This window comes from Scyliorhinus canicula, chromosome 2 (assembly GCF_902713615.1).
Source record: "Scyliorhinus canicula chromosome 2, sScyCan1.1, whole genome shotgun sequence".
Taxonomy (NCBI): domain Eukaryota; kingdom Metazoa; phylum Chordata; class Chondrichthyes; order Carcharhiniformes; family Scyliorhinidae; genus Scyliorhinus; species Scyliorhinus canicula.
This window is the reverse complement of record NC_052147.1, coordinates 91,677,961-91,701,610: the sequence shown is the minus strand read 5'-3', so window position 1 is coordinate 91,701,610 and position 23,650 is coordinate 91,677,961. Positions and strand designations below refer to the sequence as shown.

General features: G+C 43.4%; 1 protein-coding gene across 5 annotated transcripts in view; it reads left to right on the top strand.

The window, feature by feature from the left end:
- The window catches only part of ino80 (INO80 complex ATPase subunit), a 314,154-nt gene that overhangs the window by 1,590 nt on the left and 288,914 nt on the right, over window positions 1–23,650 (top strand). The window contains exon 2 of one of the 5 annotated variants that reach the window (XM_038782849.1): window positions 1,029–1,073. The exons of the other annotated variants lie outside the window; for them this stretch is intronic. Coding sequence (XP_038638777.1) covers window positions 1,064–1,073 — 10 coding nt within the window. The 5' untranslated portion in view covers window positions 1,029–1,063. The remainder of the gene's footprint in view (window positions 1–1,028; window positions 1,074–23,650) is intronic. 5 annotated transcript variants of the gene reach the window in all.

The following is a 23,650-nucleotide window of genomic DNA, read 5'->3' as shown; positions in this document are numbered from 1 at the left end:
GTTTTATATATCACAATTAACTCTCCATTCAGCCTCCTCTGTTCCAGAAAACTGCCAAACCTATCCTGTCTTTCCTCACCCAAAATTATCCAATCCTGGCAACGTCATTTTAAATCTCCTCTGTCCCGTGCAATTTCATCCTTCTTGACCTGTGGTGACTAGAACAGAGCTCTAGCTGTGGCTGAACTTGTGTTTGGTTCAGTTCTAGCTTAGCCTCTCAACCACCTTGTTCACCTGTCTTGGATCTGACATTATGTAGAAATAAGCTACAGAGTATCATTTATTCCCTTGAGGGTGTTGCTTGATGTTTGTAGGTCATAGGAACTTGCCCATCATGCATTTGTGGAGGTGTAAACTTAGTTTAAGAAATTTGGCTATAGTCTGATGTACTATCTTATGACATGACAGAATGACCTCTCACTTACATATAATGCAATGCTTTCTGATTCGAGCTCTCAATTAATTCATCTAAATTTGTTACCGTGTATTATTTCCCTAGTGCATGTTTTATTCAGTCACTTGGTGTGATTGTGAAACGGGTTCTATTTACTTCTGAGGAAGTGTTCCAATATAAACTTCGAAGTTGATAGTGGGAAACGGAGGCCTTGAGTATGAGGGCATTTTTTTAGATCTGAAAATATTGCTGTATCATATCTCATTTTGGTATGATAAAAAAAAAATCAAAACCTCGCTATTTATTGAATATTTATCCAAGAAGTGAACTGAGAGCAGGATTTTGAAGACACATAGAATCAAAACATTTTTAAAATAATGTTTTAATTGGATATGGGTGTTGCTGGCAAGGCCAGCATTTGTTGCCCAGCCCTAATTGCTCTTGTGAAGATGGTGATAAGCCACCACTTGAACCGCTGCAGTCTATGTAGTGCAGGTTTACAGGCAGTGCTGTTAGCAAAAGAGCTTTTGATCCAAAGACAGTGAAGGAACAGCAATAAAATTCAGGCTCGGGATGGTGTGCGCCTTGGAGAGAAACATGCAGCTGATGTTGTTTCTTATTCTTGTACTTCCAGGTGGTAGAGGTTGCAGGTTTAGAAGGTGCTGTTGAATGGGTTTTGGTGAGTTACTGCTTGTACATCTTGTAGATGATTCACACCGCTACCACTGCATCTCTGGTGGAGTGAATGTTTAAGGTGATGGATGAGGTGTCAATCATATGGACTGCTTTGTCCTGTCTGGTGTTGGGTTCCTGACTTGTGCCTCGTAGAGGGTAGACAGGCTTTGGGGAGTTGGGAGGTGAGTTACTTGCCTCAATTCCCAGCCTTTCACCTGCTCATATATGGCTAATCCAACTGATTTTCTGGTTATTGGTAAGTCTCCAGGATGATAATCAGGGATTTAGTGATGGTATTGCCATTGAATGTCATGGGGAGATGGTCAGATTCTCTCTTGTTGGAGGTGGTCATTGCCTGGCACTTGTGTGGTGTGAATGTCACTTGCCACAGGGCTTGCTGCATATGGACACCGACTGTTTTAGTATCTTGAGTTCAGAATGAAGCTGAACATTATGCAATCAACAAACACTCCCACCTCTTTTAGCTCACTTGGCTAGACAGCTGTTTTGTGATGCAAAACACACCAGCGTGGGTCCAATTCCCATAGCAGCTGGGGTTAATCTCAATCTTGCCCCTCGCCCAAGTTGTGGTGATGCTCGTGTTAAATCACCACCAGACAGCTCTCCCCCGGAGAGGGGAAAGCAGCCTATGGTCATCTGGGGCTATGGCGACTTTATCTTGTTCAACCAGTACTGCTACAGGGCCACACTCAGTTATAGACATGCATATTTAGGTAACCAACCCAGACTATATTTTATGGCACTGTAGGATGCCATTTGGTCCAAGTCAGTTCTGACCAAAGAAAAAGAGCTATTTGACTTAAATCCCACTTTCCAGCACGGTAGCACAGTTGCTTCACAGCTCCAGGGTCCCAGGTTCGATTCCCGGCTTGGGTCACTCTGCGGAGTCTGCACGTTCTTCCCGTGTCTGCGTGGGTTTCCTCCAGGTACTCTGCTTTCCTCCCACAGTCCAAAGATGTTTAGGTTAGGTGGATTGGCCATGCTAAATTGCCCTTGGTGTCCAAAACAAACAAAGGTTGGGTGGAGGTGTGGGCTTGGGTGGGGTGCTCTTTCCAAGGGCTGATAGACCGAATGGCCTCCTTCAGCACCGTAAATTCTATGATTCCAGCTCTTGGTCATAGCCTTGTAGGTTGTGACACTTGAATGCGTATTTGTTACGTGTGACAAAGGTTTCTGCCTCTAACACTCAAGTCGGGCAGCGAGTTGCAGATTCCTACAATCTTATGGGTGAAAATATTTCTCCTCTAATCGGTCCCTACTTTGGTAATCAATTCCCTTTACGATAACAATTCTATTGTAATCAATTCCTTTACGACAACATTCTGTTGGCTTTCCTAATTACCTGCATACTATCCTTTTGTGATTTATGAACTAGGACATCCAGATTCTTCTGAGCTCTGTAATCTCTCACCATTTAGATAATTTTATTTTTCCTGCCAAAATGGACCATTTCACATTTTCCCATATTATACCCAATACTCCGTCTTCCATTTGCCATATCTTTCTTTGCCCACTCACTTAACTCGTCCATGTCCCTTTGTAGCCCCCTTGTGTTTTCTTCATAACTTACTTTCCTACCTATCTTTGTGTCATCAGTAAATTTCACAAACCATACCTTCACCCAAGTCATTAATATAATTCATTAATACAATTTTTAAAATGTTGAGCCGCAGCATTGATCCATGTGGCAGACCACTTGTTCCATCTGTCATTTATGCCAAGTCATTCTGTTAGTTAGCCAATTTTCAATCTATGCCAACATGTTACCCCTACACCATGCAATTTAATTTTCCACAATAGCCTTCGATGTGGCACTTTATCAAATACCTTCTAGAAATCTACGTACAGTACATCCGCTGGTTCCCCTTTATCCACAGCACAAGTTAAAGTGATCGGCTATAAAATCTTTAATATTAGTTTCTAACATTTTCCCTATGACAGATAATAACTTTTAACATTATCCCGAAGCCGGAAGTTGGGCTAACAGACATGTGATTTCCCACTTTCTGTCTCCCTTTTTTAATAAAGGAATTACATTTGCTACTTTCTAATCTAATGGAATCTTCCCTGAATCTAGGGAATTTTGGAAAATTAACACCAATGCATCAACTATTTCATTAGCCACTTCTTCGAAGACCCCTAAGATGAAGTCTATAAGGACCTGGGGATTTGTCAGTACGGCCCTAACAATTTGTTCAATACCACTTCCCTGGTGATGATTGTAAATTTGCTTAGTTCCTGACTTATAGCAATTTCTGGAATCTTGTTTGTATCCTCTATAGTGAAGACTGATGCAAAATTCCTGTTCAGTTTTTCCACCATCTTCCTACTTTCCATTGTGAATTCCTCAAATTCACATTTAAAAAATATAATTTTACTTGAAAATTTCATTTATAACAATATAATAACAGAATATGAAACAGATACTACAAACTGCAATATAAAAGGAACACACTCAACTGTTAAGAACATAGCCAAACCTAACCCCACCCCCCACACTAAACTAAAACTAACCCCCCACACACACAACTGATGGTGACTGACTCTTTAAAAGGAAATTAATGGCTGCCATCTCGGGTAGAACCCCTCTACTGACCCCTTAATGGTGCACTTGATTTTCTCCAAATGCAAAAATTCCATGAAGTCACCCAAGCAGGACTCTCCTCTGGGATATTAATTAGAAAAGGCAAGGACATCTGCCTTCCCTCCCATACCACCTTGAACTGGATCAAACTGAGCCGAGCAAAGGAGGACGTAGAGTTTGCCCTGTAAAGAGCCTCACCCCACACCATTTCATCCAGAATAGGACCCAATTCACCCTCCGACGTTATCTTCACCTGGTCCAATGGGGCTAATTCCGCTGATAGTATCTGGCTATAGATACCCGAAATATCCCCCCCCCCCCAACCACCACCAGACATGGCCAAAGATGAAATACTCTCCAACAAGGAGGATGGCGGTGTCAGGAGAATTGAAGGAAAAGTCTTATGCAAAAAGTCACAAATCTGCAAGTAACTAAACAAATTGGTCACAGGGAGCTGAAATGCTACTGACAGCTGCTCAACTGGCAAACCGTCCCTTCCCAATAAGGTCCCAAACCTTTTCAGACCCTTGCCCTTCCACGACCTAAGCGTCAAGTCTAAACTCACCTGCACATAGACACCACAAAGAGCGTGAAGCTGGATTTAAAATGTTGTCCGAATTACTTCCAGATCCTCAGGGTGGACACCACCACTGGATTCAAAGTGAACCTCACAGGAGAATGGAAACAAGGCAGTTACTAAGGCACCCAAACTAGTGCCCCTGCAAGAACATGCCTCCATTAGCCCCCATATGAAACTCTGATCACTAAGCCACCTCAACACTTTCTCAATATTGGCAGCACAATAATAATATAACAAATTGGGTAAAGCTAACCCATCTGACTATCTATCAATCTGGAGAAATTTCTGTGATCCTTGGGGCTTTGCTCGCTCAAATAAAAGAGCACTATTCCCTCTAACAGAAAAGTGGGGAGACATTAAAAAAAGTACCTTGGGAGGACCTTCATTTTACTAGTCTGAAACCTACCTGCCAAGGACAGGGTTATCCCACTTTTGCAAGTCAGATTTGACCCCCTTCACCAGACTAGCATAATTCAATTGATGAAGTGAGGCCCAATTGTGGGCAGGTACCATCCCTAGTTTGACTCCCCTCCCTGGGGGATTGACTGGAAAGTATTTGCACTGATCCCAATTCAACTTCTACCCAGAGAAGGAGCCAAATCCTCTAAGCATCATTATCTCATCCAGAATGAAGACCGGCTGCAGAATATAAAGAAGCAGATTATTGGTGTACAATGACACCTTATGCTCCCTCCCTCCCCTACTTATCCCCTTCCATCTATCGGAAGATCTCAATTCTATGGCCATTGGTTCAATTGCTAAGATTGAATAGAATAGAAGTGGAGACAGTAGACATCCCTGCCTCATACCCCTGTTCAACAAAAAAAAATACTCCAAGGCATTAGTGGAGACACTAGCTGTGGGGGCCCTGCACAATAATCAAACCCAAGATATACATGTGAGAGGGGGAAAGAACGATATTTAACAGCCGACGTATATTGCTGATCCTTGACGAAGCTTGACTGGTCACTGGGTCAGCCCGGCTGGGTCACTGTCTGTGTGGAGTCTGCACGTCCTCCCCGTGTGTGCGTGGGTTTCCTCCGGGTGCTCTGGTTTCCTCCTACAGTCCAAAGATGTGCGGGTTAGGTGGATTGACCATGCTAAATTGCCCGTAGTGTCCTAAAAAGTAAGGTTAAGGGGGGGGTTGTTGGGTTACGGGTATAGGGTGGATACGTGGGTTTGAGTAGGGTGATCATTGCTCGGCACAACATCGAGGGCCGAAGGGCCTGTTCTGTGCTGTACTGTTCTATGTTCTATTGTCTTCTGAATCACTTCTCGGAGTCAGGGCTCCAATCATAGCTCCAACACGTGGCAAGTAATTTAATGTTCACGTTTAAAAGTGATATGGGTCGATATGACCCACATTCCGTACGGTCCTTGTCCTTCATCAGGATTCGAGAAATAGAAGCCTGTGTAAGGGCAACAGACCCAGGGACGAGGAATTTTTGAACATGTCTAATATTAACAGAATCAACTGACCTGCACCCAGACGAACCTTCTACGGGACCAATGCTCACTTTGTTAATCCTTTCCTTATTTAAATATCTGTAGAAACTCTTGCGATTCGTCTTTATCTTTCTCTTGAACTCTAGTTTTTCCTTCCTTAATAATCTTTTGGTCATTCTTTGCTGTTCTTTCTATTCTGTCCAATATTCTGACCACCATTCATCTTTACGCAATTGTATGTGTTTTCTTCAAGTTTCATTCTATCTTTAACTTTTAGTTATCCACAGATGGTGGGTCCTCTCCACAACATTTTTCTTTTTCATTGGAACGTATTTATTTTGTGTATTCTGAAATATCCTTTTTACCCCTTAAACATTTTTTTTAGAGTACCCAATTCATTTTTTCCAATTAAGGGGCAATTTAGCGTGGCCAATCCACCTAGCGTGCATATCTTTGGGCTGTGGGGGCGAAACCCACTCAAAAAAGGGGAGAATGTGCAAACTCCACATGGACAGTGACCCAGAGCCAGGATCAAACCTGGGACCTCGGCGCAGTGAGACTGCAGTGCTTTTTAAAAATAAATATAGAGTACCCAATTCATTTTTTCCAATTAAGGGGCAATTTTAGCATGGCCAATCCACCTAACCTGCACATCTTTTGGGTTGTGGGGGCGAAACCCACGTAAACACGGGGAGAATGTGCAAACTCCATTTGGACAGTGACCCAGAGCCGGGATAGAACCTGGGAGCTCGATGCCGTGAGGCAGCAGGGCTATCCACTGCTCCACCGTGCTGCCCCAAGACTGCAGTGCTAACCACTGTGTGACCGTGCTGCCGTGAAATATCCTTTTAAACGCCATAGCCTCTCTATGAACCTATCCCATAATCTCATTTGCCCATTCACATTAGTTAGCTCTGTTTTCATGCCGTCATAATTGCCCTTATTTAAGTTTAAGAGCAAGAAACAATTCCTGCAGGGTGAAAAATTTAGTAAATGCAAAGGAGTACTTCCCTTCTCTCCTCACCAACTGACCTCAGTCAGTTGAGGTGTTGGTTGCACAGAGAATGGCTGAATTTATATTTTTTGAACAAACGTAGCAGCTGAATCAATGTGCAACAAGATCAGTTCAAGCGAGTTACCTTAATTAACTATTTCAGCTGCTGCCAGTGGATAGCTTCGATCTTCCTGCTTAGACCCCTGGATAAGACTTTCAATTTAAACGAAACCTGCAGTTTAACACTAAATACAAGCAATATTAGATTCAATTCCAGATATTTCTGCTCTTTGAAGTATCTCAGTGATGGGCACTTTGTCAATGCATTTGATGCCCAGGATGTTCTGAACACATCTGGAGAACCTTTCCAGCTGCTTAATCGTTGTGGAGTCAATGGTCAACGTCTCATGGGCTTATGGGAGGGTAGGTATTACCACAGCAAGTTTTGTTGCAGGTTTGATACCTCATTTCCTGCACAGTTCCTTGAATTAACAGGCAAATGCTGAGCCTGCTCTGGCAATTCTATTTGTCATCTCTGTCAATGCACACATTTCTAGAGATTGTGCTTCCAATACAGGTGAAGTTCTCAACAGCCTTCTGCGTTGTCATTGATAGTTGTAGTAGGTGGGATATAGTCAGAATTTGGTGGTGGCTGGTGGTCTCTGTCGTCAACCTGATGGTTAGTCCATAGTTGTCAGCTGACTTTGAAAAATAAGCAATGATCTGTTGAATGCCATGCTCACAATGTGACAGGAGGTCACAATCTGGAAATAACAGATGTATGATACCTTAGCTAAGGATTGCAATCAGCGTGTGTTAAAGAGATTGCCAGCTGTTCTGAAGTGAATTTGCATTCCATCAACATTTCAATAAATGCCCAGAAAGTGTGCCAGCAAACTATATAACATAAGAACTAGGAGCAGGAGTAGGCCATATGGTGATGTGGTATATCTGGATTTCCAGAAAGCCTTTGACAAGGTGCCACACAAAAGGTTGCTGCATAAGATAAAGATGCATGGCATTAAGGGTAAAGTAGTAGCATGGATAGAGGATTGGTTAATTAATAGAAAGCAAAGAGTGGGGATTAATGGGTGTTTCTCTGGTTGGCAATCAGTAGCTAGTGGTGTCCCTCAGGGATCCGTGTTGGGCCCACAATTGTTCACAATCTACATAGATGATTTGGAGTTGGGGACCAAGGGCAATGTGTCCAAGTTTGCAGATGACACTAAGATGAGTGGTAAAGCGAAAAGTGCAGAGGATACTGGAAGTCTGCAGAGGGATTTGGATAGGTTAAGTGAATGGGCTAGGGTCTGGCAGATGGAATACAATGTTGACAAATGTGAGGTTATCCATTTTGGTAGGAATAACAGCAAACGGGATTATTATTTAAACGATAAAATATTAAAGCATGCCACTGTGCAGAGAGACCTGGGTGTGCTAGTGCATGAGTCACAGAAGGTTGGTTTACAGGTGCAACACGTGATTAAGAAGGCAAATGGAATTTTGTCCTTCATTGCTAGAGGGATGGAGTTTAAGACTAGGGAGGTTATGTTGCAATTGTATAATGTGTTAGTGAGGCCACACCTGGAGTATTGTGTTCAGTTTTGGTCTCCTTACTTGAGAAAGGACGTACTGGCACTGGAGGGTGTGCAGAGGAGATTCACTAGGTTAATCCCAGAGCTGAAGGGGTTGGATTATGAGGAGAGATTGAGTAGACTGGGACTGTACTCGTTGGAATTTAGAAGGATGAGGGGGGATCTTATAGAAACATTAAAAATTATGAAGGGAATAGATAGGGTAGATGTGGGTAGGTTGTTTCCACTGGCGGACTGAGTTTAGGAGCCTCAACTGCTTCACTAAGCAAGGAATTCCATAGATTCACAACCCTTTGGGTGAAGAAGTTCCTCCGAAACTCAGTCCTAAATATACTTCCCCTTATTTTGAGGCTGTGCCCCCTAGTTCGGCTTTCACCAGCCAGTGGAAACAACCTGCCCGCATCTATCCTATCTGTTCCCTTCATAATTTTATATGTTTCTATAAGATCCCCCCTCATCCTTCTAAATTCCAACGAGTACAATCCCAGTCTACTCAACCTCTCCTCGTAATCCAGGTGTGGCCTCACTAACACTTTATACAATCGCAGCATAACCACCCTAGTCTTAAACTCCATCCCTCTAGCAATGAAGGACAAAATTCCATTTGCCTTCTTAATCACGTGTTGCACCTGTAAACCAACTTTTTGCGACTCATGCACAAGCATACTGAAGAGCGCAGAGGCCATGACGCACCTCTGCTTCACACTACTTGCTACATCAAAGGGGTCAGTGTATTCACCACAGTCAGTGACTCTGGCCATCATTGCGGAATTGATGTATCAGATCTTCTACGAGGCCTCTCTCTTTACTGTATCAAAGACTTTTGTCAAGCCAACATAGGCACAGTAGAATCTCACTTGTTTGTTGTATTTCTCTTGTATTTTCTGAAGGGTACAGATCATGCTGCAAGTGCCTCATTCTTTCCTGAACCCACTTTGACTTGTATACACGTTGCTATGTGGTTTACTAGTCTGTTGAGCGAACATTTGCTAGAATCTTGCACAACTGTTGCAAGCAGCGAGATTCTTATGTGGTTGTTTCACACAGACTTTTGTCTGATGTTTGGCACCAAAATATATAACGAGCATTTCAACTGGTACATTAAAGACTTTCAAATAAAACTGTTTTGGAGAACTTGTGATATCCCCAACTCCACAGCATCTCCCATAGGTCCATTATTGAGGTATGACCGGGTTGGTTTATGAACTGAAGACAGTTTGGTCTGGCCTGGCAGGGCTGAGTGAACATGCAAGACCGTGATGTTAATGTGGAAGTGGACTCTGAAGGGGAGATTTGAGTTGGCCAGAGGTTCAAACTTAAGTCCACAACATAAGAATGATCAAGCTGACAAATTTGGGCAGTAGTGGGAAATTATGTTGGAACTATGAAACCTTACCAGTAGACTTCTAGTAATTAAAATGACTGCTCTCTATGTAAGCTCAAGATATTTCTTTTTAGCATCGGTGACATACATGATTGTGCTTTCCCTGTGACCTTTACGTTGTACTTAACAGAGGGGGTGGGGGAGGTGGAAGAAGGTGGTTCAATATGTTGTGGCCAAATGAAGGCTCCATGAAATGAAATGGCTGTTATCAGCATGGGCTTGTGTTCAAACTCTCAGGGCCATCAGTGTAGCCTGTTCCTCCTTTGCTCTTAAAGTGTTTTTGAGCGAATATGTAAGTAAAACAGATTTTTGCTGCCCTGGGAAGTCATTGCTGCGTGCATCATGTCTTCTTGCTTCTGGAAGTTGAGTTGGTTTATTAAATGATTTAAGAAAAGGTCCTCGTCTTAATCTCTGGAAGCAGAGTTTAATGCCCAACTACCTGTTCACAGCCATATGAGTGCTGTACTGTTTGACAATCTAGCTGTTCTCTCCACAGATACTTGTACTGTGTCTTCCATGACAAGAGGTGAATTTCACCATTGAACTGCTCAAGTGGAAAGTTTGTGAGATGAAACTTGAATCTTCAATTTGGCATATATGCAAGGATGAAGCATAATACTCTCTCACCATTGTCCCAACCCGTTCCTGAACTTGTATGTTTTTGTGGCTGAGGATTTAAATATCTGCACCTTATGACCTAAAATGAGTAACTGCGTCAGAGGAACCAGGAGCAGGAGGCTGCCATTTGGCCCTTTGAGCTTGCTGTGCCATTCAATATGATCATGGCTGTTCCTATATCTCAATGCCATGTTTACTGGTCAAGAGATATGATTCTTGAGAATATATTTTGTTGAAGCAAGATGTCTTAAATCCAAATCTCAAATGAATTTTTACCTTCAATCATCATCAGTATGGGTATAAAATCAAATAAAGTTCATCCTAGTGATTGAGCCAGAAGGATTGGATTTGAACACAGTGTGTGTGATACATGTTTTCCACAGTTGTCATTAAATAGCGATTAGAAGTAGAATCCCATTCTCGGTTTTTTCCTCCCAAATTAGGCTCACTCTACTGCCTATCGGCAACCTAGCTCAGATTGGGTATCAAACTGTGGGTGTTCTTGGTTTCTTGAACTTGGCTAAACCTGTCACGTATAACTGTAATAATTTGCAGTTATCTTTTTTAAAATAAATTTAGAGTGCCCAATTCATTTTTCCAATTAAGGGGCAATTTAGCATGGCCAATCCACCTACCCTGCACATCTTTGGGTTGTGGGGGTGAAATGCAAACATGGGGACAATGTGCAAACTCCACACGGACAGTGACCCAGGGCCGGGATCGAACCAGGGACCTCGGCGCCTTGAGGCAGCAGTGCTAGCCACTGCGCCACCTTGCAGCCTTGCTTGCAGTTATCTAACAGGGCTTAATGTGAGTTAGGTTACAGGCAGCCGAGCCTTGGGTGAAGTTTGTGGTGGATGCAAGTAACTGGTGTACTGGTAACAGAAGGCATGGATGAGCATTTCAGTGGCAAGTGTCCCTAAAACTGTGGTCAAGAATGAGGTAAAAGACGAGGCTTACACATGCATGGTAAGTGGAAATATAGCAGACAGAAGAGACTATAAAAAGCAACCAAGGGATATGATAGGTGTAAGAAAATTAGAAAAACACAAAGGCTTTTATAACTATATGAAGAAAGTGGTAAGAAAGCAGATACATGGTCAATGAAATTTAATGTAGGGAAATATGAAGTAATTCACTTTGGTAGAAAATTGAGAGGCAATATAAACTAAATGGAACCACTTTTAAGGGGGTACAGAAACCGACTGGGGTTCTAATGCCCAAATCTTTCAAGGTGACAGGACAAAATGGTAAAGCTGAATGAAGGTTGAGATGGATGGTCTCAACTTGAGTATTGTGGTCAATTTTGGAGTCCACACTTAGGAAAGGTGTCACCTTTATAAAGGTGATGTAGAAGAGATTTACTGGAATTGCTAGGAATGAAAGATTTCAGTTACTTGGAGAGATTAGAAAAACGGTCATGTTCTCTTGTAAGCAGAGTAGATTAAGAGGAGATATTAATAGAGCTGTTCAAAATCATAAATGGTTTTGATGAAGTAAGTAAGGTGAAATACCAGTGGTTGAAGAGTCAGTAACAAGACGGGACAGACTTGGCAAAATAATCATTTGAGGAGATGAGCTTTTTGAGAGCGAGTTGTTATGATTTGGAATGCACGATCTGAAAGGTTAATTGAAGCACCAGTAATAAAGTTTAAAATGCAATTGAATAAATACTTGGAAGGGGAAACATTTTCAGAACTGTGGGAAAGAGCATAGGAGAGGGATTGGATAACTGTCTCGGAGATGGCACAGGCACAATATATCGAGCATCCTTCTGTACAGTATTATTCTACAAATGGCCCATTAAAGATAAGTTAGTGGGGCAGCACAGTGGTGCAGCGGTTAGCACTGCTGCCTCCCAGCGCTGAGACCGGGTTCGATCCTGGCCCCGGGTCACTGTCCGTGTGGAATTTGCACATTCTCCCCATGTCTGTGTGGGTCTCACCCCCAGAACCCAAAAAAGATGTGCAGGGTAAGTAAATTGGTCACACTAATTGGGGAAAAAAATAATTGGGCACTTTTTAAAAAAAAGCTGGGTGTGTGAACTATAAATCAAGAAGTAAATGGCAGAATTGTTCAATGAGTGCTTTGCATTTTCTTTCGTAGTTGTGGGAGAGGAGGAAGAAAAAAAATAATGGTGAAAATAATGGGGGCTGAAGAGCGAGAAATCTGGAGGACCAGTTGATTTCACACATGGTATTAAAACGAATAGATGAGGAAATTGCAGTTGGGCTAGTCATAAATTTCCAAAGTATACTCAGTCCAAGAAATGTGGCATTTAGGATTGGATACTTGCAAATTCTACTCCATTTTTGAATGATTGGAGGAATATGCAGAGTATCAAGCTTCTCGGTTTAGGAAGTTACTGACATTTTCATCAGAGTGGATTCATGAAGGGGTGGCCAGGTCTGATGAATCAATCGATTTTTTTTTTGAGGACTTCATTAAGATGTTGGATCATGGGGTGTCTGGATGACATCTATACGGGCTTCCTGAAAGCTTTAATGTTCAGCACGAGAGGTTATTAACAAGAATGAAATTGCAGGGAATTGGTAATCTTGACACATGGTGTTAGTAATTTGTTGGAAGGTAAAGCCGATAAATATGCATGGAGAGCATATTCTAATTAATGGAATGTGACAAGTGGAGGACGAGAGAGTTGTATATCTAAGTTTGCAGATGACCAATGTTGAAGACATAATGAGTTGCAAGCAGGAAATTGTAAAGAACCATACGCAAATTAACTGAGTGGACAAAACTGACAGATTGAGGTCAGTATGGGGAAGTGAGAGGTTATCCACTTTGAATCAGAGACAAATCAGAATATTCTCTTAATGGTGAGAGACTGTACTGTGGAGGAGCATAGGTTTCAGGTTGAGGTACACGGTACACCTCTGTACTAGCTTTTAGTGAATAGAGTAATCTAAAAAGCTCATGAAATATTGGGTTTGAAGTACCTAAATGACAAAATTGTGCTTTAGCTGCACGGAGCCTTGATCGGACCCCATCTGGAATATTTTTTTCTGTTTTGGGAGTTGAACCTATGATTGTGAAGAGGCCACATTGCAGATTCACCAGAATTCTTCTTGGGCAGTCTGAGGCTGAATGTCATGCATTTTGGGATTGTGGGTCCTGAGGTGACTGCAAAGTCCGATGCTGGATTCACAACACTCTGCCATAGGTGGGGCAGGTGGCGTTTGATAAGATGAGTGAGTGGAATGCACGGATTCTGGTCCGCTCCTTCCGCTGTTTTGTGCTTGGCCTCTACCTGGGCCTGTCGGAGACATTCAAAATGGTTGACACATTTGCAGACATTTCTCCAGTTTGGGTGGTCTTGAGCATGAGACCCCACATATTGATATGGATTTTGCATTTTTTTTCAGGGAGGCTTTGAGGCCATCTATGAAATGTTTCCTCTGCCCTCCTGGTAATGCTTGACTAAGCTTGCATATTAATGCTTAAAGGGTTAAATTGAGGTCAAATTAGACCATAAGATATAGGAGCAGAAATAGGCCACTTGGCCCATCGAGTCTGCTCCGCCATTCAATCATGGCTGATATTTTTCACATCCCCATTCTCCTGCCTTCTCCCCATAACCCCTGATCCCCTTATTAATCAAGAACCTATCTATCTCTGTCTTAAAGGCACTGATTTGGCCTCCATAACCTTCTGTGGCAAGAGTTCCACAGATCCACCGTCCTCTGGCTGAAGAAATTTGTCCCTTTAATCTGAGATTGTGTCCTCTGGTTCTAGTGTTTCCTACAAATGGAAACATCCTCTCCACATCCACTCTATCCAGGCCCCGCAGTATCCTGCAAGTTTCAATAAGATCCCTCCCCTCATTCTTCTAAACTCCAATGAGTACAGACCCAGAGTCCTCAGCCGTTTCTCATACGACAAGCTCTTCATTCCAGGGATCATTCTTGTGAACTTTCTCTGGACCTTTTACAAGGCCAGCACACCCTTCCTTAGACACGGGGCTGAAAACTGCTCACAGTACTCCAAATGGGGTCTGACCAGAGCCTTTTGCAGCCTCAGAAGTACATCCCTGGTCTTGTATTCTAGCCCTCTTGACATGAATGCTAACATTGCATTTGCCTTCCCAACTGGCGACTGAACCTGCACGTTAACCTTACGAGAATCATGAACAAGAACTCCCAAGTCTCTTTGTGCTTCTGATTTCCTGAGCATTTCCCCATTTCGAGAATAGTCTATACCTCCATTCCTCCTTCCAAAGTGCATAACCTCACACTGTTCCATATTGTATTCCATCTGCCACTTCATTGCCACTCTCCTAGCCTGTCCAAATCCTTCTACAGCCCACCTGCTTCCTCAATACTATCTGTTCCTCTAAACCTTTGTATCATCGGACCGTAGCAACAGTGCCTTCAGTTCCTTCTTCCAGATCATTAATGTGTATTGTGAAAAGTTGTGGTCCCAGCACAGATCCCTGAGGCATCCTAGTCACCGGCTGCCAATTCTTACCAATGACCGAAGTCAGGCTAACAGGCCTATAATGTCATGTCGTCTGCCTCCCTCCCTTCTTAAACAGCGGTGTTGCATTAGCCACTTTCCAATCCTCTGGGATCCTTCCTGCCTCCAGTGATTCCTGAAAGATCACCACTAATGCCTCCACAATATCCTCAGCTGTCTTTTAGAACCCTGGGGTGTAGTCCATCCGGTCCAGGTCATTTATCCACCTTCAGATCTTTCAGTTTCCCAGAACCTTCTCCTTATTGGATAAATATAGTTTGTGTTTCCTTGACTGTAGAAAGTTGAGGGATGAGTAAATTGGGATGTTCAACATAATAAAGGCTAGCTGCAGAGACCCAGTTTTCTTAATTGGGGAACCTGGAACAATAGGGCAGAATTTTGTAAATAACCCCATTCTAATTCGTAGCGAAATCGTGAAGCACTTTAACACAAAGGATGGCCGTAACCTGGAGTGCTCTATCCAGAAGGTGTGGATGCTCTTGGTGATCTGGGGCTTTCAAGACTCGATCGATTTGGGGCTTTTGAGACTAGATAGATAGGTATTTGATGGAGGAACCTCCTGATTGAAGGGACTCAATTGTTCGAGGACACCTGACGGCGACAGGAGGCCCGGAAAATGAGCCTGAGAGGAATACCAGCAATCTATAGTCCAAGGACCGATCCCACCTCCCGGAAACACCTGCTAAGTGTACGGTCAAGAATGCGGCTCTGGGATCGAGCTGATCAGCTATGCAAGGACCCCCAGAACCCATGATCAGTAACACGGAATTTCTTCGGTGGGCAATCATACCGTTAGTGAGTTATTATAGAGCAAGATAGGAAAGGGCACTGGGATTTATAGAATTTAAGGCAGGTGAACAGATTTGAAATACAGGTCAGGTGTAATCTGATCATGGTTTTAAAAAATAAATTTAGGGTCCTCATTTATTTTTTCCAATTAAGGGGCAATTTAGCATGGCCAATCCACCTACCCTGCACATCTCTTTCAGTTGTGGGGGTGAGACCCATGCAGACCCCGTATTGAAAGTCAGAGAGATCTAGGTGTACAGGTCCACAGGTCACTGAAAGGGGCAACACAGGTGGAGAAGGTAGTCAAGAAGGCATAAGGCATGCTTGCCTTCATTGGCCGGGGCATTGAGTATAAGAATTGGCAAGTCATGTTGCAGCTGTTTAGAACCTTAGTTGGGCCACACTTGGAGTATAGTGTTCAATTCTGGTCGCCACACTACCAGAAGGATGTGGAGGCTTTAGAGAGGGTGCAGAAGGGATTTACCAGGATGTTGCCTGGTATGGAAGGCATTAGCTATGAGGAGCGATTGAATAAACTTGGTTTGTTCTCACTGGAACGACGGAGGTTGAGGGGCGACCTGATAGAGGTCTACAAAATTATGAGGGGCATAGACAGAGTGGATAATCAGAGGCTTTTCCCCAGGGTAGAGGGGTCAATTACTAGGGGGGCATAGGTTTAAGGGGCAAAGTTTAGAGGAGATGTACAAGGTAAGTTTTTTTACAGAGGGTAGTGGGTGCCTGGAACTCGCTGGCGGAGGAGGTGGTGGAAGCAGGGACGATGGTGACATTTAAGGGGCATCTTGACAAATACATGAATAGGATGAGAATAGAGGGATACGGACCCAGGAAGTGTAGAAGATTTTAGATTAAACGGGCAGCATGGTCGGCACGGGCTTGGAGGGCCGAAGGGCCTGTTCCTGGTCTGTACTTTTCTTTGTTTTTTGTTCAGACACTGGGAGACTGTGCAGACTCCACATGGACAGTGACCCGGGGCCAGGATTGAACCCAGGTCCTCAGCATAATATGATTATGTGGCAGAACATGCTCAAAGGGCTGATTTGCCTTCTCATGGTGAATCTCACTATGTATGTGTGGGTCATTGCAGCTCAGCCTGATCCTTCCTTTCTCTAAATTCAATGCCCACAGACTGGTATCGATCATAGTGAGAAGCAGGAACTGTGGCAGACTTTCATCCCAGTCCTAGTTGTAAGCAGCCATGACACTACAGCAGTTGATGGCTAATTCAACACCAGGATCATTGCTGCCCTTGGGTCCCGAGAGAATTGTGTGGTGTTGTTCATGTTGTATTTGTGTTGCAGCAGAATGCATGCACAGCTACAGCTGCCCGCAATTGGGGACGGGTTAGGGAATCATTGTAAGAACATATAAAGCAGTTCACCATGTATGTTTGGGATGGGAAGGCAGTGACGTAGTGGTATTGTTGCTGGATTATTAATGCAAAAAACCACGGGACATGTCCTGGATACCCACGTTCCAATCCCACCACGGCAGATTTTGCAATTTGAATTCAAAGAACAGTCTGGAAGGAATTGGGAGAATCTGAGACTTTGCTTTGTTACTTTGGAAATAAACCTGTTTATGGTATGGGCTAGCAACAGACTCCTTCTTCCTCAACATATAATTATTGGAATTGACAGTGTCACTGAGTCATCAAAACAGTCTCCTTTTAAAAAAGGTCACATCTTAATATTTGATGGCCTTGTGAAATGAAATGAAAATCGCTTATTGTCATGAGTAAGCTTCAATGAAGTTACTGTGAAAACCCCTAGGCGGCACATTCCGGCGCCTGTTCGGGGAGGCTGGTACGGGAATTGAACCGTGCTGCTGGCCTGCCCTGGTCTGCTTTAAAAGCCAGTGATTTAGCCCAGTGTGCTAAACCAGCCCCAGTATGGTGTGAGGGATGCTAGAAATGGAACATTGTGTCTTGATGTGACCATATGTCTGATTCACTGAGAGATTCTGTGAGATTGTAATCTTGTGTTAGAGAAATATTCTGTAATTATTCTCTGCTTTTTTCATGTTGCTAACGTTGCACTCCTCTGGCACCTCTTCAACGGACAATCCTGGGTAGTTGTGGGAGGCTATTCGATACAGCAGGCATCAGAACCAAATCTAGTCTTATTCCTACCCTTGAATGCTTCACAGCCGATTCACTGACTCAGACCATGCCCGCTTGACTTCTTGCCCTTCTTCGACAGGTGCTGAGGCCAATTATATCACCTCAAACATTTCCCCAACTAAAATCATTAAACCTGGACTGAGGATCGAAAGAGGCATCTCCCATGCGTTTGGATGCTAAATAAGTTATTTTAAATTAAAAGTGATAATATGCTCGTTTTGCTCGGTTTGAGCAGGTAACCAACAATCCGCTGTCGAGTGCCCCAGCAGCCCATAATTCACCCATACCCACCATCACAGTTTCCGAAGTCAAATCGGCCTTCCTGAAAGTGAACCCACAGAAGGCGATGGGCCCGGACGGGATCCCTGATCGTGCACTCAGAGCCTGTGCATACCAGCTGGCAGAAGTATTCACAGACATCTTTAACCTATCCCGACTCCACTCCGAGGTCCCCACCTGCTTCAAGAAGACCACTATCATACCAGTACCAAAGAAGAACCAGGCAACATGCCTCAATGACTACCGCCCGGTGGCCCTGACTTAAGTCATAATGAAGTGCTTCGAGAGGCTGATCATGAAGCGCATCACCTCCATACTCCCGGAACGCCTTGACCCACTTCAATTCGCATACCGTCGCAACCGGTCCACATCAGACACCATTTTCCTGGCCCTACACTCATCCCTAGAGCATCTCGAAAACAAGGACTCCTACATCAGACTCCTATTTATTGACTACAGCTCCGCCTTCAACACCATAGTCCCAGCCAAGCTCGTATCGAAGCTCCAAAACCTACGACTTGGCTCTCCACTCTACAACTGGATCCTTGACTTTCTGACCAACAGACCACAATCAGTAAGAATGAACACCAACACCTCCTCCACAATAGTCCTCAATACCGGTGCCCCACAAGGCTGCGTACTTAGCCCCCTACTCTACTCCCTGTACACACACGACTCCGTGGCAAAACTTGGTTCCAACTCCATCTACAAGTTTGCTGACGATACGACCATAGTGGGCCGGATCTCGAATAACGACGAGTCCGAATACAGGAGGGAGATAGAGAACCTAGTGGAGTGGTGTAACGACAACAATCTCTCCCTCAATGCCAGCAAAACTAAAGAGCTGGTCATCGACTTCAGGAAGCAAAGTACTGTACACACCCCTGTCAGCATCAACGGGGCTGAGGTGGGAATGGTTAGCAGTTTCAAATTCCTAGGGGTGCACATCACCAAAAATTTGTCCTGGTCCACTCACGTCGACGCTGTCACCAAGAAAGCACAAAAGCGCCTATACTTCCTCAGGAAACTAAGGAAATTCGGCATGTCCACATTAACCCTTACCAACTTTTACAGATGCACTATAGAAAGCATCCTATTGGGCTGCATCACAGCCTGGTATAGCAACTGCTCGGCCCAGGACCGCAAGGAACTTCAGAGAGTCATGAATACCGCCCAGTCCATCACACGAACCTGCCTCCCATCCATGGACTCCATCTACACCTCCCGCTGCCAGGGGAAAGCGGGCAGCATATTCAAGGATCCCTCCCACCCGGCTTACTCACTTTTCCAACTTCTTCCATCGGGCAGGAGATTCACAAGTCTGAGAACACGCACGAACAGACTCAAAAACAGCTTCTTCCCCACTGTCACCAGACTCCTAAATGACCCTCTTATTGAGTGACCTCATTAACACTACACCCTGTATGCTTCAACCGATGCCAATGCTTATGTAGTTACATTGTATATCTTGTGTTGCCCTATTATGTATTCTCATGTATTTTCTTGAATTTTGTTTAATTCCCTTTTCTTCCATGTACTGAATGATCTGTTGAGCTGCTTGCAGAAAAATACTTTTCACTGTACCTCAGTACACGTGACAATAGACCAATCCAATCCAATCCAGATATTTGTGAAGTTTGAGTGAATACAGTCATGTTTCAATAATTGAGGCGGAATATTAAGATAAAAAAAGACAACGTCAATGCCAAGATGACGTGGTCTGCTCTCCAGTATTGTCCTTGCACCATCTGTTCATCAAGCCAGAGAACACCACACCTCTCTCCATCTCTACAAAGTTTTATTCCGGTGACATGTGATGCATACCAGCAACCTGTGATAAATTGTATGCCAGTCTTTCTCCCCCTCTGTTTTTGGGAACGTGCTTGACCACTGCTCAGTGCCTCAACTGGTGACAAAACACTGAATTCACCTAATTTCATTAAATTTAATCAAAATCTGCCCGAGTAATGGTATGAGTGGTGCTGTCTCCTTATTAAACAAGGTGCTCCAGTGTGTGAACCGTTGCAAAATAGTTGTTGGTGGCCATAATTGCTAAGGCAAAATAAGACTGTGATCTTTCGGCTTTGATTTGATGCACTGCTTGTCTGTGTCATACGCAGCAGGACATTCAGAAGCCTGAGAATGAATGGGGTGATTGACCTCTTTAGTTGGGGGTTGGAGGGAATGGAATCTGGTCAGGAGAGTCTAACTGAAATAATTCATCCCCTGCAGATTATGGCTCAGGAAACTAGGTGTAGCCCTCTCCACCACCTTTTACAGATGAAAATATCTTCTGGTTCTGAGGAAAGGGCATTAATTTGTGAAACTTTTCCTTCTACACAGATACTGTCTCACATGCTCAATCTTTCGAGCGTTTTATGTTTTCAATTCAATCTCAATGCAAGCAAAACCTTGAAGTCCTAGTATTTATGCTACAGCACATTTGAGCACTGTGTTCAAACAATTGGCAGAAAACAAGACTGTGCCATTATTGTAATACAAATTAACTAACAATTTATATATTTTAAAAAGTGAAGTGCTTGTATAGAGCCTTTAACATGAAATGCCCCAAGGCGAATCTCGAGCAGGAAGACACCCAAGCTACATAAGGAGATATTATGTCAGGTGACCAAAAGCTTGGTTAAAGAAGTGTAATTAAGGTGTGACCTTGGGAGGAAAGCAAGGTAAGAGGCATGGAGTGGTGTAGGGAGTGAATTCCAGAGCTTGAGGCCTTCGGCAACTGAAGGCACAGCTACCAATGCCAGAGCAATTATAATTAGAATTGTACAAGAGGCCAGAATTAGAGGAGTAGAGATATTTTGATGGGTTGTGGAACTTGAACAGATTGTGAGGCTGAGAATTTTAAAGTTAATACATTGGTTGACTGGGAGGCAGTGTGGGACAGGTTATCGGGGAATGGGCCTTACATTGGTAGCAAAGGTTTGGATTTTCAAGTCTACCCGATATTAATTGAAGGAAATTCCTACACATCCAGTCGGATAAGCAGTCTGATAGTTCAGCAACAGTGGCGAAGTCAGGAGAGATTGTAGTCAGAGAGCTGGGTTTCAGTAGTGCACGTCTGAAAACTAACGCTGTGCCTTTGCTGTTCTCCTGAGTTGAGTCAGCCTATCCTGTTGGTATCATAAGTAAATGCGGAGCTTAGGATGTTGGGAAATGTGGCAGTGGAAGTATTTTTTATGAGTCTGCTTTGGGCTTGTTGTATTATTTTCTGTCGATCGGTGGATGTAGTTATGTAATGCATATAACAAATGGACAGTATCTCTGTAAACAGTTTAAAGTGGTGTTGCGTATTGGCATTTGACTGCAGGCATGTCGTATGTTGTACTTGCCCACATTGCTGAATTTCGGTGCAGCAAGCTTTTGGCTGTGTTGCATTTGGGGGCCGGTACTGTCATCCAGTACATTTTGGGTGATAGCTCGAGGCTAGAGCTTGGCATATGAATCTCTGCAGGAGAGTCTAGGGAAATTGGGAATTGGTTATCCAAGGAATAAGCAAAGCATACTGGACTTTGGATTATAATCAAAGGAAGGTTCACATTCATTCATTATAATTGATTACTCACGAAACACGACACTGATGTTTCCAGTTCAATGTGGCTTGATCTCACTAAAGTATTTCAACATCGCATATTACTGCCTGAAAGACTTTACGCCAATGTATTGCACCCGATGTCTTTTTAGCTACCTCTACCTCGACGAATAATTCCCTCATGCTCAAGTTCCATATAAATGTTCTTGAGTGTCCGCTGCTTTCTCTTCCAAACTGATTGTGACCGGTTTATTTTTCCAGACTGATGGGACCGTGGTCAGTCCCTCATGTCCTGACAGCTGTTCACCCATTGTTTATATGTGCTCTTGGTAGGAGAAGATTTCAGACTTGGTGTACCCATACACATTCACTTTGTAGCAATGATTACTATTAGTGGCAGAAACCAAGTTTTACCTACCTTCCCTGTCTAGCCCAAGGGCAATGAGGTCAATTGTTAGTCACATGAGTACAGAGTGTCTCTTTTACCAATATGTGTTTGAAATTTTATGTCGGGGCGGCATGGTACCACAACGGTTAGCACAGTGACCGTGTCAGGGCCGCAGGTTCGATTCCCACTGAGTCACTGTCTGCGGAGTCTGCAAGTTCTCCCTGTGTTTGCGTGGGTTTCCTTCGGGTGCTCCGATTTTCTCCCACAAGTCCTGAAAGATGTGCTTCTTAGGTGAATTGGACATTCTGAATTTTCCCTCTGTTTCCCGAACAGGCGCCAGAATGTGGCGACTAGGGGCTTTTCACAGTAACTTCATTGCAGTGTTAATGTAAGCCTACTTGTGACAATGATGAAGATTATTATTATATTATTAGGTACACTGTACAGTTTGAATATAGAAATAAATGACTTGGCATAAAGGAGTGTTGATCATTTTTTGAGAGCAAGTGAAAGTGCCTGCAATGAACAAGGGATAGGAACAGAAAGTGTTGCATCAGAATCCTTTCCAATCTTGTTCATTTAGTGACACTGCAGCCTCTGAGTCCAAAGGTTGTGGGTACAAGGCTCAAGCACCACTCCAGGACTTGCACACACAATGCCAACTGTCACTGTGTGCATTACTGAGAAACTGCTGCTTTTTAAAGTTCTTTATCACACGAGAATAAACTGGAGCCTGATCTGCATGGTTGAGTGAATGTGTTTCAGATCCCATGCCACTGCTTGTGAAGAAGAGCGGTGAATTCTCCCAGTGTTCCTTCCTCACCCAATACAAAAAAAAGTCTAAGTCATTGCTGAAGTTCAAAATTTTCTCTGTGCAAAATGGCTGTTGTGTTTCCTGTATAACATGACCTTTTCTTTATTTGTCCTTGCAATGGAGGCAACACTGGCAAGACTGTTTATTGCAGATTGCTGATTCAGTTGTCTTCCTGTGTAGCAATTGTCTGTGCAACTGGGTGTCCTGCCCATAGTCACGTTTAGGCCAAATTGGTAGAGTCCTCTCCCTAAAGCTAGGTCTCTACTACACACTTTTTTTTTTCCCTCCTTTTTTTTTTTAAATTTAGAGTACCCAATTATTTTTTCCAATTAAGGGACAATTTAGCGTGGCCAATCCACCTATCCTGCACATCTTTTGGGTTGTGGGGGTGAAACCCACGCAGACATGGGGAGAATGTGCAAACTCCTCAGGGACAGTGACCCAGAGCCGGGATTTGAACCCGGGTCCTCAGCGCCGTAGGCAGCAATGCTAAGCACTGTGCCACTGTGCTGCCCTTTTTACAACACTTAATACCTTTCATGGTAATTTGCTTGTGCCAACTGGTTTAATTATATTTAAGGTGGGACTTGTATTCAAGTTTTCTAGATTGACAGTGGAAGAGTTCTGGCACTAGATTATCGTACCTGAACATTTCTAGTTTCTGTAATATCCTTGTGTTTTCCTAAATGCCCTCAAATGCTCTGTTTTGCTTTTTGTAAACCTCCTTGAAGGCTATCTCTTGGTTCAAACTTCTAGTCATTCCTCCTAAACTTTTCTATTCATGATCAGCATTCCCCTTCAGTGCCTAGCTTTCGAATAACTTTTTGTACTATAACTATACTTTTAGAGCTGTTCATTTGGTTTAAGGTGGCAAATTTATTTGCACTTAAAGCAACTCTCTTGAA